Below are 17,293 nucleotides of genomic sequence, written 5' to 3' on the forward strand. Positions count from 1 at the left end.
GTAATTGACATCCCTAAGCCTCCGCTGATTCCTCAGGAATCCATAAATGAACTTACTTCAGAGGTTATTCTGAGAATTAAATACATGTGAAGTGCTTAGCCAAACGCCTGGCACATACTATTAAATGTTCTCTAACATCATTCCTGGGTACAACGATCCAAGGGGTTTTCCTCCCGCACTTAGCCATACCACCCTGAACGCGCCCGATCTCGTCTGATCTCGGAAGCTAAGCAGGGTCGGGCCTGGTTAGTACTTGGATGGGAGACTTGTTCAAAACTCCAAACCATAGTGGCCATTACAGGTTTTCGGAATCACCCAGATTTCATCCTCACCCAGCATTCCCTGCTTGTTTCTGGCTCACTCATTCACGGGTTGTTCCAACACTCACTTCTTAACTTCCCTGCGCCTGCCCCAGCATATAAGCCTGTCTACACTTGAAGACAAGCTCCTCTCTTTGCCCCACTCCAGAGCTTCATCGCTTGGGTCTTCCTTAGGCGTGCCCTTTCCCTCGCTGCCACCTGGCTCATGCAGAGACCCTTCTCAGATCCATTTAGTCCAGCTCTTCAGCTTCACAGACTTTTCCTCTAAGGAACCCTTTATTCATTCCCTACCTCACAGACAGTGAACACGAACCCAGCCTGGAGTCAGTTATTTGTGTCATGTCTGCTGTTCGCAGGGAATGGAGGTGGGGTAGGCCAGGTCAGCGTGCTGCTGGGCCAGGATTTTTCCTGGCCCTGGGGCCTTGCCTTTTGATCTGTGGCCAATAAAAGCGTATACCTCACTCATACCCTAGGGCCAGTGTAACTGTCACGTGGTAATACTGACCTCTAGGGGCTGGCTTCCCTTCACATAGAGTCCTTATCTTCTCATTGAGCTCCAGGACTGTGATGGCAGCCTCTTGCTTAGCTGTTGCCAAATCAGTTTGCAGCTTTTTCAGTTTCCTTTTGTGCTTTAGTTTCTTGAAAAAATAAGAGTTTCCGTCACTAGAGACAGACGCATCAAAGGAATAAAAAGAACTAATGAAGTCTGAACAAACATGGCCTTTGAAGCCCAGCTTGGGTAAACTAGTCCCTGTTTATCTAGCTTAAGTCCTTTCTGAGGTCTGTGAAACAAGTGCATGTGCTCCCGTCTGAGAGTTCCAGGCCCCAGCTCCAAAAGTCACTCTATACATTGGAGTATCTTTTACCCTCTTCAGGGTTTTAATCTGCAGCTGAACCTTGTATTTTGGTTGCTTATAGTAGAGGCAATTAGAGAACAACTCTAGTTGATGGTTGGCATTTGACCAGAGAGGTGCCCATGCCTATAAGTGCCTGATTTTTTTTTTTTTCAGTCTGTAAGTAAACTCACAAGAAATAGTGAGTGTGTTTCAGAGAGCCTTGCTTCTGTGTCATTTTCTACCCTAATACCATCAAGGTTTGCCTTCCAATAAACTCTGAAGAGTGTGATGCTACCATTGAAATGCTGATGTTTACAGATATTTACCAGGGTGTCTCTGCAGGGAAAGTGGTCAAGGGTACAAAATCATTGAGCAATAGAAGACAGGAATTGCTTTGCTGTAAAATAGTCTGGTTTATGACATCTAAGCCTTTGAAAGAACTACTTGAAGTTCTTACCTAACCAATTCACCTGGAGACTTTATGACTAGAAAGCTCTGTTTATGGATTCCAGAATGAAATCGCTGTGTCAGAATTAGATTTATCTGACACTGTGGAAAAACTGTCTGTTGTGCAAAGTGTTGTATTTATACTTATGTACTGCTGCCCTGCTGCCTTTCCACTGAAGAGCTCACTTTGCCAAGTCTTTGTGGACTGGTAATTAGGAAGCCCAGAATATAAATGACTAACATTTCTTATCAGACATAAATCTTGAGATAGGGAAACAAATGGTTTTTCCACATCAGGGAAAACTTCAGGTAGCAGGGAATCACTTCCTTTTTTTTTTTTTTTTTTTTTTTTTTGAGAGTAAAGCCAGTAGAATCAGTTCATCAGAGATGGGATTCTATAGTTGTAGACCACCCATTTTAAAGAGCGCTTGTCTTTCAGACCAAAGCAGTATTAGGATTTCACAAAAGCTGAATTAATGGCAGACAAATGGTTAAAAGAGAATGTATTATTAAAATGGGAATGGTAGTCATGGGAATTTTTTAGTGGGAGTTGGCGGGGTAGAATCTGGCATGGTTCACCAACACGGTCCAGGAGAGAGGTGCCCTCATCCACAACATGAGTTCCTGGTCTGTTCAGCAGTTCTCTTAGAGTGTGTGGTTAGTATGCATATTCATTTCATCTTTGTACTAATTACGAAGCACCCCTTTGGTGTCAGGCAACTGTTGAAATATCAGCACTGATAAGGCTCCATGCCACTAAGACTTTCTTACTATTTCCTTTCCTCTGAGTCTCTCTGTTCACCAAAATCCTTCAAATTTGACCTGTTTTGTAGATTAACTCAGAGAAGGAGACTGAGCTGATCAAGAAATATCTTGGCCTGGGTATTTGATAGCTAGCTGTGTTTCCCACAGGAAATTACTAGGTTGGCATGCTCGTTGATACCTTCCCCTCTTGTAAGTTGGTTTGTGCCAGTTCACTCATGAGGACCTTGTCCATCCCAGGCCTGAGATGATAATGCCTATGAGGTCCCTTGTGGTCTTCAGCATCCTTTCCTGATACTACTTCAAAGACTGTCCTGTGATCAGATTTTTCACACTTTGTTTTTTACCATTTAGAACCCTGGGGCTAGAGAATGGGAGGAATGATATAGAAATGAGGGACAGAGTGGCAAGGGGATTCAGAAGAGAGTGCTAATTAAAAGTATCAGAAAAGAACCAATACCAGTGAGTGTGCAAACTGAAGCATGAGGGTTAAGCGTGTGGATGAACGCACCTGTGTAAAAAAGTAAGACGGAGTGATGGACGGAAAGAGATACTGATAAACAGGTGATGAATGGAATTGAGCAAAAATGGTACTTGTGTCTAGTTATTAAGCATATGGGTGTTTACTATAAAATTCTTTCCACTTTTCTGTGTTTGAAATGTTTTATAATGAAATACTGAGAGGAGTAAGAAGGAACGTTTGCATTTCCTTACACTGCTTTTCTCTTAACTCTTAGTAGATAGTATTCACATTCTTTTCAGAATGTGTCATAATGACTCATACGTGGATCCGTACCTTTCTGGAAACTTTTCTCAAAGTAGACATTGATAGCAAATAAAGCAAAAACTAAAAGCAACTTGGAGAGACTTGGTGAGGCGGACACTGTCAGGGAGCTGGAGCCAAGAAGTCGTCTTTCAGGTTTCATTTCTGTTTTGGCTGGATGACTTGATGGATGGAGTGATTTGATAGCTATGTCTTAGTGGAAAGACATGATGCTTCTCAATATCATTTAAACATTTCAGCTTTTTGGTTAAAAAAACCTTAAGTCCCTTAAAAAAAAAAATCCAATTTTCAGGGGCGCCTGGGTTAGCTCAGTCGGTTAAGCTTCTCTCAGTTTTAGCTCTGGCCATGAACCAGGGTTGTGGGAATCCCCCCACATTGAGCCCCTTGTCTGGCTCCAGGCTCAGCAGGGAGTCTGGTTGGGATTCTTTCTCTCCCTCTCCTTTTGCCCCTCCTCCTGCTCATGCACACGCTCTCTCTCTTTCTCTCTTAAATAAATAAATAAATAAATAAATAAATCTTTTTTAAAAATCCAATTTCGAGACCACCTTTTTGTCTTATGGTGATCATATGTTTTGCCTTTATTATTGTTATAATACTTGTATATTTGCCATATGATCTGAGAAAGAAACAGGATATTTGGTTTGGAGAGGACGGTATACAGGGGAGTTACAACATCTGACTTCAGTAATCTAAGGTATTATTCAAGAGGAAAGGAAGTTGAGTTAAACAGTATTATTCTAGATATACCATGGGGAACAATGGGTAAAAAACTCAAGAGGAGGCAGATTTTGGCACAGCATGAGAAAGCACCTCTAACAATCAGAGCTGTATTCATAACAAGATAGGATGGGTCCTGGCAAAGGCCTCCTGTTCTGGGAATGATCAAGCAGAGACTGGATGAACATCCTCAGGCAGGCCCATAGTAACCTCTGGGACCTGGGTCGAGGGGTAATTAAAGGTCTGGCTTACCCCCAGTTCTTTCCACCTCTGGCTTCCTCCAGCCTCTGAGAGGCAAATCACATGCTTGAATGGACACCTCAGTCCTCAAAGTCTCTAAGGTGGGTACAGTTTTCAGGGATCCCTTAAAAATAATTCCAGAACTTGTGGGATGTTCCATCAGAGGGCCAAAGAGGCTTGTGGGGCCCTTAGAACTTAAGGATGACTATGACTCAGAATGTGCAAACTTCATTATTAAGCTCCAAAGGAAAGGTGAAGGAACATTTAGATTTAAGTTAAAAATTGAATAAAGAACGTAAATTGATTTCTCTTGGGACCTCTCATTTATTCAGATAAATTTTAAGGGAGTTTAACATCTTTGTCCTTTCCCGCTCCCGCCTTTTCTCCAGACAGAACTGCTGTATGCCATTAATTCATAGCTCTAACCAAGCCCTTTGGGCATTTCTAAAAATTCAGTTTGCCAACATGTTTTTTATTAGTCATAGACATCAAATGATTTCAGTAATGCTAATATTTTCCTTTGCTTTTTTGGCATTTTCTAGCCAGGCAACCCAAGTGTTGTACTTGAACCTAATGGAGTCTGTTATTGTCTCCTTAGTAACTAGGAACTCCCCTCCATGATTACTGAAAGGGGAGGAAGGCTTTATAGCTTGGAGGTAAATTCCTATTACCTTGCTCTTTTCCTACTTCTCCTACAGGGTGGACAGAGAGAGGAAATCATGTATTTGTGCAATGTTTTGAAAAGGAAATATCTATCCGTATCACATTGCTGAATAGCTCGCATTATACCAAGTCATCGGGAATTAGAAATCATCAGGGAACTATTTATAGAGAAGTTTCAACACAAAGTTGCCAGCATTGTTTAAAATTTCTTGGTCTTTCCACACACTTTGAACCGTGGCCTCAGGTTCTAAGGCTGGGCTTTGTCAACTATTGGCCCTGAAAATTTGGGCTGGACATATGTTATCTACAGGCTCTCCATCCCCTATATCATATAGGGGATATCATATAGCTGGTGGGGAGTCAGTGACCTAACACATAAATGACAATACTCAGTGCTATGTTTGCTAAGTGGCAGGTAGGTCTTTCTTTTTTGTCATTATTTCTTGAAAGACATCAGAGGAGGTCTCAACCCTCCACTAAAAACTCAAGAGTATCTTTTCTATGTCTTTGTCACACTTTAGGAAATAAATTTGTATTTCATTGAAAACAAGATTTCTCTTTCTTTCAAGATTTGCCTTGTTTTCTTTCTTTCTCCTTCCCCATCTTCCACCACTTCCTCCTTCTTGTCCTTCTCCTAAATTAAGCTTTCTCTATAATTGCATTGCTCTCCTTCTCACTTCATAGACAACACTTAATGTCCTGAAGACAGATATGCAAATACCCTCGATCCAGTCTCCTGCCAGAGCTGGCTCGATGCCTGGCAAAGTAGGTGGCTGCCTCCATGGAATGATGTGAGGAGCTTTCTAAAGCCCTACCTCTTGATGCCTGTGGCATCTGTGGCAGGCTTGCTGGAGCATAGCTTCTTCCCACCTTGTCTGAAATCCACCCAATTCAGCCTACCTTCTTTACTTAGCATATGAAACAAAGACTGGTTTTGTCTCCAGAGGGCCCCTGATAAAATGCTCCCTTCCAAGGACATATCCGAGAATTTGATTTGAATACAGGACCTCTAAGCAGATTTCTCCTTTCATATCTTTTCTAATAATCCATTGTTAATACTAAAACTATTAAAAAGTGATGGTAGCTTTTGGCTACAATGTGGCTTAAAAAATCAATTTCACGACTCTTACTTTGTTTTGTATTAATGCTAACCTCAGGTAAATATTTTAGAAGCCCAAGAATGGCAAACACATGCCTCATAGTTTCCTTTCTACTCCAAAGGCAGGCCTTTGATTTGGGAATTCCTCCACCATGCGTTGCCTGCTTGCCTTCGCCATCCTTGATCCACAATCCCAGCAGCCACTGCTCATTGATGATACCTAATTGTTATGTATGATCCTGTCTCTATTTTGTAGGTGAGAGAGTTGAGGGCCCTCAACTCTCAAGTTCACTAATCACCACGACTTGACCATTACTTTAAATTACTTAGAGCTAGCTTTTTCTAGTTAGAGCGAGAATGGCTCTAATTAGTAGAAGTAGGCAATAAACAAGATTTAGTTATTAAAGAGTGACACTGAAGCATGATGGAGAGACACTGGAAGCATGGATTGCCATGATCTTGCCAGAGAGCCTAAGAAATAAAGGAACGATCTGATGAACCCAGCTAAGGGCTATCTGTGTCCAGTGTTGCTTTGAGCCCTCTTAGTGTCTCTCATCAGAAGGTCTGGAATTGATCCTGGAGATTGTAGCCATTCTGTTCAGTCCTCTAAAGTGACAAAGAGTAGATTAGATGAAACTCTTGGTATAATGCCTTGAATGAAAGACCAAGCACAAAAGCAAAATGTAACTTAGTCTTCTTTCATTTAATAAGGTCATTGGGGGAATTGTTAATACATAAACCTTTAGGCAGCATCTCAAACTTGACCAAGAATTGGGCCCCACATGACCACTATTGACATTTCATGACCAATAGTAAGACTTTGGAAATCATAGCTGATACTGTTCAGTTCTTTGCAGGTATCCCTCTGATTTGAGTAGCTTATTTTTGTTATCACATGCTATAGAAAGAAATTTTAATTCTGTTCCCTACACCCAGAGGGTTTGGAATTTCTAATTAAAAGAAACAAAAATCCCAGTAATTAGACAAACATCTTGACTCACTACAAGGGAAGAGTTTACCTATAGCTGGAGCCAAGTCTCAGTTTTTTCCCTGTATGGGATAAGTAATTATTAGAGACAGAGGCGGAGTTTGCCAGTAGATGTCCTAGTTTCCAGAAATGTCTGTGTAAATGTTTATGTAAGACCAGTTACAAATTAATACAAGATAAAGAGATAACTTATACTTGGAGTGAATTCCAGTGATAAGAAAGATGTTTCTAACAACACAACTGTCCAAAAGTCGGAATTTGTTACCCTAAAAGACCATAAGCTACCCTTCCTTCGATGTAGTATACAGGCTACTATTGGAAATGTTCCAGAGAGAAGCTGATACTTACCACCTATAATATGCCAGGCATAGTTCTGAGAAGTTTTTACATACTAGCTAATTTCATTTTTGTAGCAACCCAACCAAGTAGAGCTATTATTAATTCCATTTTTAGATGCAAACACAGAAGCACAGAGAGATTTAAGTAACTTTCCCAAAGTCAAATTTTGACTCACAATTTAAATCTGAGTGATCCAGCTCTAGACTATCCCTTCCATCCCTTTGCCATGCATGCCTCAATGTCCTACTCAGGTTCTTACATTGTGAGCAGTTAAATAAGATGACATTTCCTATTTATAAATCCATTTCTTAAAGCAAGAAGTGTCCAATTTCTGATCATGAAGCTCTGAGACATAGGCTGACCCCCCTCAAGCATGATTTAGGAAAACAGAATCACTTAATCTTTAAGGGAACAGAATTGAGTATAATCTTTGAAATCAAATCGTCCAGCCCTAGAACTGTAGGGATGCTGAAGCATAAGCAGAGAAAAATTACATGATTTGTCCAGAGTCACAGCTAATAAAACTGCAAGAAACAAGACTCAAGTTCAGATTTTCTGACTCCTCATTTCAGTGTTGGTGGGTCGCCCCCCCACCACCAACAACTGTATCATGTTGCTCCTTGGCCATACAAGCTGAAGGGCCATGAAATGGGTCTATGATTGGAAACTGGCCAGTAACTAAAATCACTGGTGTACATGTTCCTAGTGTCAAAAATAGTTATTTAGGGAGGCTCCCTTCCCTTTAATCGCTCTTCAGACAGAAAGCCAGGACGGACTGGATCCAGGTCGGTCTTTACATTTGATAAAGAAAAGAGTTGTTAGGTAATTGAGATCCCACTCACTTCAAAGAAATTAACTGGACCAATTGTGACCAGTCAACTCGCCCTCAAGACGCCTGGAACATCTGTACTCAAACCAACTCATTCCTAAGATTAAGGGGTTTTGTCTACAAGCTCTTTTTTGTGTGAGTATAACCCTGCCTCATCAGTAAGCATTAATCAGGCTGACAACCAAGGTCTTTGAGAAAGAAAGAACTTACAGTGGCAGCAATGCAATAAATAAGTTTTCATACTGGCTGAGCATAGCACAGAACAAAACCAAGTGTTCGGAGGGTCTCTCTCAAAAAAGAAAGTGTAGCCAGTGCTTGCTGAAGCCAAATCCAGTTTTTGGTCTCACAGTCTCAAATCACACCCTGAGAACAGAGAGAGGAGTGCACTGTCACACCTAACAGAGGCTACTGGGAAGGTGTTTTCCAGTCTAATATTCCCTGAGGACAGAGAGAACCCAAAGGGCCAAAGCTGTACATGAAGCAATTTCAGCTTCTCAGCCCCACCTGTACAGGTGTTGGTGTCATTGGCAAATTGCTATAAAAAGTGATGTGGGTGGAAGAGAACAGAAACCAGAGGACAGAACCTACAGGTGGGGAAAAAGAATTCCCATGTCTGCCTTGTGAAAATACTGCTAAGCTCTCCTAACATGATTATAAAAATGATGCACAATTTTTCTCTGCAATGACTTTATAATTGGGCAGATACTTTTGTTTTGTTTTGTTTTGTTTTGTTTTGTTTTGTTCTGTCTGTGCCCAGAATTCCTTTTTGAACTTGACTAAGGCTGCCTTCTGGGAGGAAGTCAGCAGCTATTGGCCATCCGTGATTTACCTTGAATCATAAAGCAAAGGCATGTGTTTGAAGGCTGGAAAATTGAGATGCTGGAGCACCAAGGTGCTTAAATCACCTTGAAGGGTTTTCTGGTGTGATAAAGAGAACCTCATAAGTTAACCTTCTCAGTAAGTATTTCTCTCCTTCAGAAATCCCATTCTCCCCTCAAAGCAGAGAAATTACAAGGCCTCCAGACAACTGGCCTTGTAAGTATAAGAGCTGGCCTCCAGACAACTTCAAAAATGATAAGCAGCTCTAAATGGAGGGAAGGAAAATAATCATAAGAGGAAAAATGATTCTCATATAGCTTGAAAAAGCTTTGTATAGCGTATAAGAGAAATTAGAGAAAGCAAACTGCCCACCTGGGAAGTTTTCCTCAGTATGTATGTTTTCCCAGGAAATACAATGTTTAAAAAACTGCAGCGTTCTGGGGCACCTGGGTGGTTCAGTCAATTAAGCATCTGCTTTCAGCTCAGGTCATGATCTCAGGGTCCTGGGGTGGAGCCCCACACTTTGAGCACCCCCAACCTCCAGTCCAGCTCCCTGCTCTGTGGGGAGTCTGCTTCTCCCTCGGTCCCTCCCTCCCCCCGCCCAGCTTGTGTTCTCTCTCTCAAATAAATTAAAAATCTTAAAAAAAAAAAAAAAAGTCTTCTGCTTTCTTAATGCAGACTTGAAACTATTTTACCGCAGAAACTTCTTTTAAAAGATTTATTTATTTGGGGGGGGGGGGCAGGGAGGAGCAGAGGGAGAGGGAAATAAGCAGACTTTGCACTGAAAGTGGAGCCCCACGTGGGACTCTATCTCACAACCCTGAGATCATGACCTGAGTCGAAATCAAGAGTCAAATGCTTAACTGCCTGAGCCACCCAGGGACACCATAGTGCAGAATCTTCTAGGTTTAAAGTGAAATGGACCTAATTTCATGTGGAAAAAAAAAGTATTTAATATGTTAAAACTCTGAGAGTGAGTGTTTTGGACATTGCTGATGTTAGTTAATGTTAACACCATCACTATCTTAAAATCTTTACTCCTTAGAACTTCTGAAATAGCTGTTCCTAATAATGAATTATTGAGAATAAATCTTTATGGTAATATGCATCAAATATTGTATAGCTGGAATGAAATGAGTTATTTGTCTATTCTGTAATTTTTCAATTGCTTTAATCTGGAAACAAAAGTTTCATAAGGGCTAAAAATCTCAAGTCAAATTTCCCAATAAGAAAATTTAAGTGTTAATCAGGTTCATTACAAGCAATGTTCGACAGTTAAATTGACTAGGGACATTTAAATCCATGTGGAGAAATCACCAGAAATTGAAGCATTGTACTTGGTTCCTAGCTCAAGATGTGATATGCCTTTTAACTCTAATACTTTAAAGGGGGAAAAAAAAAAGGATTCACTTCACTATTAGACTAATAGAGTAACATAAATTCAAGGGAATGGAATAAGTTGATGAAGCAGACAATGGGAAGTCACAACCACCTAGTACTACTGAGCCATAGAACAGGAACCAGTGATGTATAGTCTGCCTCTGTCTTCTCAGTCAGTCACTATTATTAAGAGGAAGTATATTGTAAAAAAGACTCAGGCAGTATAGCAAGTATCTCTAAACCTGTGTCCTGGCCTTCAGTTAGAAAAACCAGGTTCCTCAAGATGTTTGAGATATGAAGCAAAGAACAACTGCTAATTAAATAAATTACAACCCTACAGTCTTGAGGATACTTATAACCCAGTGATTAAAACAGAACTACCCTGAAGTTCATTTGCCCACGATCAGCAAGGCAGGATCACCTTGGTGGTCTTCTTTGAGAAAAAAGAAAGCTTTTTTCTTGACTTATACTGAGGATGCATATATAGTAGATGACATTTTATCTAGTGATTGTGACATTGTGGTCTGTGTCTGTTGATGATAAGAAAACATTTCCAAAACTGCAACAAAATTACTCTTTTCTGAGCTAAAACCTTATACTTGGACAAAGTTTTCTTAGTCTCTTCCTTGGGGTTTCCCTGCAATTCCTGTTCTTCACCACTGGGGCAATCTCTACCAAAAAACTTTAAAGATGAGGGAAGAAACAACTGTGGTTTGCCACATCTGGAAACTTCCATACCAAATGGTGTCAGTCCTGCTCTGTGGTAGGGGCTTTGCATTTGGGGGAAATGGTCTCCACAGTAAGCAGTATTTGCAACTGAAATCCAGTTTCTTCCTCATAAACATTCTTCCAGCTGGGACTTGAACATTTTTGTCTTGTCCTCCTCCACTATTTAGAGAAGCTGCCTTGTTCATGTCACGAAGCCACATTTCATAGGTAGAGAGATGGGGATGTTTGGATTTATATATAGTTAGTTTCAATATTCCTTAGAACAAAAGATTATTTTCAGAATCTGATGTTATGTGTGAATGGAGTTATATGCCTGCAAGATGGGGCTGTAAAAGCATACCCCAACAAAGAAAATATTTGATACTTGTGAATAGTCTGCAAAGAGAGAGGAAAGGAAAGGCGTGGTGATGATGTGAACTTTGGCTATGTAGATATTAGCTAGTTTCAGATTGCATATTTTAACAAGTCTAGACAAATGTCCTTGCTATAAAACAAATCATTGAATACAGATCGTTCCTTGGTTTTGTTCCACTCAAGAGTCTGTCTCTCTTATTTCACTCTTTAGCAAGGTATTTTCTCTAATTCCATTAAGCAAGCTAGCAGTGAAAAAATAGCACATGAATCTGAACTCTCAAACAGAAGTCTAATTAGATTTCAGAGTACTATCTGGTAGACCTCTAAGCCTGTTCCCATCAACACACCCTCATCTCAGATATGCAAGGATAATGGGTAGGGAGGGGAACAGTGGACTGGGCTTAAAGCCACTTGCCTCATCTCTTGCTAGTGACTAGCAATGTCATAACTTCCCAGAGTCTGACATTGCAAGATTTAGGGATAATCAGATGAATTGTTCAACAGGAACAGGTTGAAGATGTCCCAAGTTAGACAAATGGTGAGTCGTTTATTGTGGTCCTGACCCAGAAAAGCCTTCAGGAGCCATATTTGATCAGCTCTGTTTTAGCCTACAACTTCCAGGTGATTGTTAGTAGTAATGGAAACAACACTGGCCTTACAGGAAACCACTCAGGTCTGGAAATGTAAGGACCCCAGGAATATACATTTGCTATACCCTGGACTGAATCTAATCCTCCCCAGATAAGAATGAGGCTGACCCAGAAGCCAGTCAAGCTTCTATAAACCTAACCCAGGAGATACACAAGAAATATATAGTTTTTGACTATCTGGATGAATTAATAGATAAGTAATATGGTCCCTAATTTTGCTCATATATCCTGTGTCAAAGTCATAACTGACTTCTGCTTGGTTTAATTTCAATTCTATAGTGCCTTATCTAAACTGGCAATGTCAATTACTGAGTCTTGCTTTTCAACTGAAGACGTTTCTTTTTTTTCCTTTTTAATTGTGGCAAAAAACACATGGAATGAAATTTACCATTATAACTATTTATAAGTTTACTATTCAGTAGTGTTAACTGCATGCACATCATTGTGCTACCAACCTCCAGAACTTTTTTATATTGAAAAACTGAGACCCCACACCTATTAAATAACATCTCACCATTTTCCCTCCTTTCAGACCCTGGCATTCTACTTTCCGTTTCTATGAACTTGACTACTCTCATACCTCATATAAGTGGAATCACATAGTATTTGTCTTTTGGTAACTGGCTTATTTCACTCAGTCTAGTGTCCTCAAAGTTAATCCATATTGTAGGGTGTGATAGGATTTCATTCCTTTTTCAGGTTGAATAAATTCAATTGTATGCATATATCGAGTTTTGCTTATCCATTCATCTATCGGTGGACACATGGGTTGCTTTCACTTTGTGGCTCTTGGTGGAAGACGTTTCTTGAAATTGTGATCATAGCAATACACTAATTACAATACTTGCCTTTCTTACATGAACTAAAACTTTTCATCTTTTGATTACAAATTGCATTTTCCTTTCCTAAAAAATGTTTCCTTTTTGTTTTCATTGTTAACCAAGTACATTGGTCCTAAAGTGGGAAGACATTTAGGAGCCTCCCAGATCATGAATGATTTTGGTAAGACAATTTTCTATCATTAGAAATCTAATCATTTCCGATCCTAAAACCAGGTGTTTTATGTCTGATATAGGGCCTTCCTTTTTTATGGAGAAAAGGTGTATATTCCTATCAGTATGACTTAAAATTCTTTTATGAGGAAATGCAAAAGTCCACTGCAAGCAAACAGGCCTGGAGTCATTAAGCAGATACAACTCAAGAATGCAATAACCTAAGAAGTGGGTGAAAATTGATAGATATCCTGTGGTTGTTGGAAAAGAAACACATAGGAGAAGATTATTATCAAGCAAGCTAACTCAGTGATGAGCTGTCTTTCTCTTCATTGACCTTGCAGAAGGGGGCTGTTAAGGCTTCCCCTACTGTTCTGTACTTTGACATCTGCACATCAGATCCATCTGAGGAGCTTTTGAAACAATACATCAGCTCAAGCTTCTCTCCAGGCCTCCTCAATCAGAATTTGAGGGTTTGGATGTGGGATGGATAATCTAGTTTTCAAACTTTTTGGATGGTTCTGATGTGTACATCTGTGAAGGCTAACTTGAGGAGTATCTATAGACAAGAGCCAGGTGCTGGCCACAAAGGAAATATGAGTGTCCTAAGGACATGTGTGTTCTTGTATGCGTGGGGGCACTGAGGCAGGCATGAGTGTGAGTTGGGAAGTAGGGACAGCAGCAACTCTGGAAGGTTGCAGATGGGGGAGGTTTCTGTGCAGGCTTTGTCCATGTAACAGGTCTGTCATTTTTTGATAGATGGCCAAATTCAGCTATAGAAAGAAAGGAATTAATTGGAACAAGGAATCTCAGGTTCTGGAAATGATACTATGTAATGGCAGTGCAGTGATGGAACCTGTGGGGTCTATCACCTTCCTTCCTTAGAGTAAACGTGAAGAGATAGTTATCACAGTACCCAACTGCAACCAAGCCACTCAAAGTTCCAGTACTACTTCCCTCTTTGGCTTGGAGGAAGAAAAAAACCCTCCATCTCTTTGATTCTTATTTCTCACTCACAGTTCCCTTGGAACTCTTTTCAGGCTACCAAAGTTAAGGAAATTACCATCCCTATTTTCACACTCATTGCATTGTTCAAAGTTATTTCAGTGACTTTCATAAGCTTCATAGACGTCTAGCAGGAAAATTCTAAGTCCTGTTCCTAATTCTGTCAACAGCACAGTAATCTGAGGCAGGTACCTGATGTTCACTTTCTCTAATGACAAATGGAATTTTTTAAACCACCTCAGGGTTTACATATGGATGAATTAACTCATCCTGATTAAATGCATTAAGCCTCAAATGTTCAAAATGAGGTGGGGAACAGAGACAATGAAAGGATATTTCAAGAAAATCTTATTTTTAGCTTTAAAATTATATTTTATTTTATATTACATTTTATTTTTCTTGTATAAAAATAATTGAAGATATTTTTTAAAAGTAATTAATGGTTCCTGAATGCTTTAAATCCCATGAAAATCCCTGTATGCACTTAACACACACACACACACACACACACACACACACACACACTCACAAGGCTGAAAAGAAAAATAAATCATTTTTGTGGCATTAAATATCTCAAAGATATTTGAAGGCTAGCCTAATTTTGTCCACTATGGAGAAAAATCTTATAGGACCTCAAAATACTCCAAGATATTCCAATATATGAAAAGGAGGAATCTAAAGAAGTCTGAAAAAGTTTAACATGGAATATAATTACTAGCCAGTCTTTGCTCATTTGTATTGTGTCTGTTTAATTTTTTTTCCTATCCCAACCTGGATTCATACTGTGCATAGTTTAAGGAGAGAATATACTATATCTAATTGTTTCTTTATTACTTTTTTTGTTACTTTATTACTTTTCTCTTTATTTTTCATTGGGACTGTTACTACTATTTTCTATGAGAGAGCAAATGAGGGGAAAAAACTATATATTTGATAAGGAATTATACTAGAAGTGGTATTTCTGTCAACCTGACAGCGCCAAGACAGCATGTCCACAACAGTTAAACATTTCTACTGGATTGATCCCAATTTTCCAAGTACATAATCTACTAAAAAAACCTTTTAGATGAAGACTTTCAAGGATGTGTTTTTCTGACCAGGTTGAATATTTCAAAATATTATCAAAGCAGATAAAATTTAAAGAGAGAATCCAGTTCATTAGAAAGAGCTATTTTTCTGGAATTCTCAGTAATTTAGTTTAGTTCAACAAATGTGTTATGTGCCATCCTCTGAGGCAGATTTTGGGAATACAAAGATAAAACATAATCCCTTCTCTTTGGAAGCTCTTGTCTTGTGTGAGAGACATATATATTAACTTTCACTATAATGTTTTGTGGCAGAACACATATATGGTTCTTTGGGTGCACAGATGAAGGATCCCTACCCCTGCCTGGAGGGTCAAAGACAGTTTCCTGGAGGAGATATTGTGTGATCTGAGTCTTAAAACAAGCATAGGATAGGTGAGAAAGAAAGAGTTGCAAGGACAAGGTCATTCCAGTAGACGCAAGACTAGAGTTCATAAACATTGTCTATATAGGTAATCTCATGAGGTCAAGTTCAAGATAATTGAGATAAAAAGCAGGAGAGATATAGACTAGATAATGGGTGATCTTTTATATTCTAGGAAGTTTGGGCTTTATCTTGTAGAAAGTAGAAGAATTTTAGGCTTGGACAAGTAGATGCTGTAGATAGATCACCCTGATGGTATGAGGTGGGTACAATTTTAAGAAAGAAAATCTAAATGCAGAGATTTCAGTTATGAAATAATTTCACTGGTTCAAGTGAATTGGGGTTTGGAAAGGCAAGAATATTTAGGAAGTAAATTGAATTTGAGTCACAGGCTATGTGTTTGTGGGGTGGTGAATGTGGAAGAGTGGTAAAAAGGAAAGTATTGAATTTCATAATGCAGTAATTTTCAAACTTCATGTGTGATTTCCAAAACCTAGTGTCTATAAGATTTACATCGTGAGTTTGTTAAAAGTGTCAGTCCAGACTGCTGATTGAGATGACAGATTGGATTGATTTGGGGAGACACCCTTCCCACACAAACCGTATGGTAATACAGAAAAATACATTACCCATATAAAAATATACGTTAAAAAGTCCCAAAGGAGAAATGTGAACTATCTGGATTTTCAAAATGCAATTGAAACTCAAAACTAGTAATCTTGAATAAGAGTGGAGTTGAATTAGCTTTCAGGGGTATTGTGAGCAGACCTAAAGCTTAGGGGTAGGAATTATAATGGTCATTTAGAATTGGGAGTCAACCTTTGGAGTCCTTGTGCCTGAAAGGGTCTGGAATAGGGCTGCCTTCCTCTAGCATGTAAACTTGAGCTAGGAAGAGTCATTTGATTTGGGAAAATGGCTGAAATATATCCCTTGATAACTCAAGGGTGTCTCAAGAATGCAGGAAAGATGTCTCGGAGAAATTTGAATCTCGAATCCATGTTCTTTATTGTGTATGGTTCTGATTCATATTTATCTTACCATAAAGAAACCATGAGCCAAAAAGAAAATATAAAGAATTGGTTCCAGAATTAATGAAACATGAAGAGAGGCAAACTTGAAACTGAGTATTAGGCATTCTCTTGGAAATAATCCCCACTGAATATAAACTCACAGACTAAAATTCCAAAGTACAAAAGATGACTCACTGCAGTGAGAAAGAGAGGGAGTCTCAGCATACACAAAAAAGGGAAGAACCATACCTGGAAACTCTTTTCTTTTCTTTTTTTTTTAAGATTTATTTATTTATTTATTTATTTGATAGACAGAGATCACAAGTAGGCAGAGACACAGGCAGAGACAGGAGGAAGCAGGCTCCCTACTGAGCAGAGAGCCTGATGTGGGGCTCCATCCCAGGACCCTGGGATCGTGACCTGAGCCAAAGGCAGAGGCTTTAACCCACTGAGCCACCCAGACGCCCTGGAAACTCTTTTCTTGTTTAAGATTTATTTATTTATTTTAGAGAGAGAGTGGGAGCAGAGAGAGCAAGTAGAGGGAGAGGAGAGGACAGGGAGAGGGAGAATCTCTAGCAGGGTCCCACTGAGTGGGGAGCCCCACACAGGGCTTGATCTCACCACCCTGAGATCATGACCTGAGCTGAAATCAAGAGTTGGATGCTTAACCAACTGAGCCACCTGGGCACCCCCACCCAGGAACTCTTAATAATGGAAAAATCTGAAAGGGTTTTAGTGTCCAAAAATAATTTTGAAAATCATATGACAAGAATAAGGGATTATGGCAGGGGGTGGGGGGAGAAGGAGTATAAAAAAGAACCAAGTGAAAATTTGAAAATAAAAATCATTGAGGGGCACCTGGGTGACTCATTCATTTAAGC

The 17,293-nt window shown here is 39.6% G+C and overlaps 1 protein-coding gene across 6 annotated transcripts in view; it reads right to left on the reverse strand.

Moving 5' to 3' along the window:
- Positions 1-17,293, reverse strand: part of CCDC192 (coiled-coil domain containing 192) — a 198,013-nt gene that overhangs the window by 61,171 nt on the left and 119,549 nt on the right. For all 6 annotated transcript variants that reach the window (XR_014309555.1, XR_014309556.1, XM_082723100.1 and 3 more), the window contains exon 6: positions 826-958. Coding sequence is in view for 4 of the 6 variants with exons in the window: in XM_082723100.1 (XP_082579226.1) it covers positions 826-958 (133 nt within the window). In the remaining 2 variants the exon portion in view is untranslated. The remainder of the gene's footprint in view (positions 1-825; positions 959-17,293) is intronic.

Source organism: Mustela nivalis (assembly GCF_964662115.1).
Source record: "Mustela nivalis genome assembly, chromosome: 3".
NCBI classification, from domain to species: Eukaryota; Metazoa; Chordata; class Mammalia; order Carnivora; family Mustelidae; genus Mustela; species Mustela nivalis.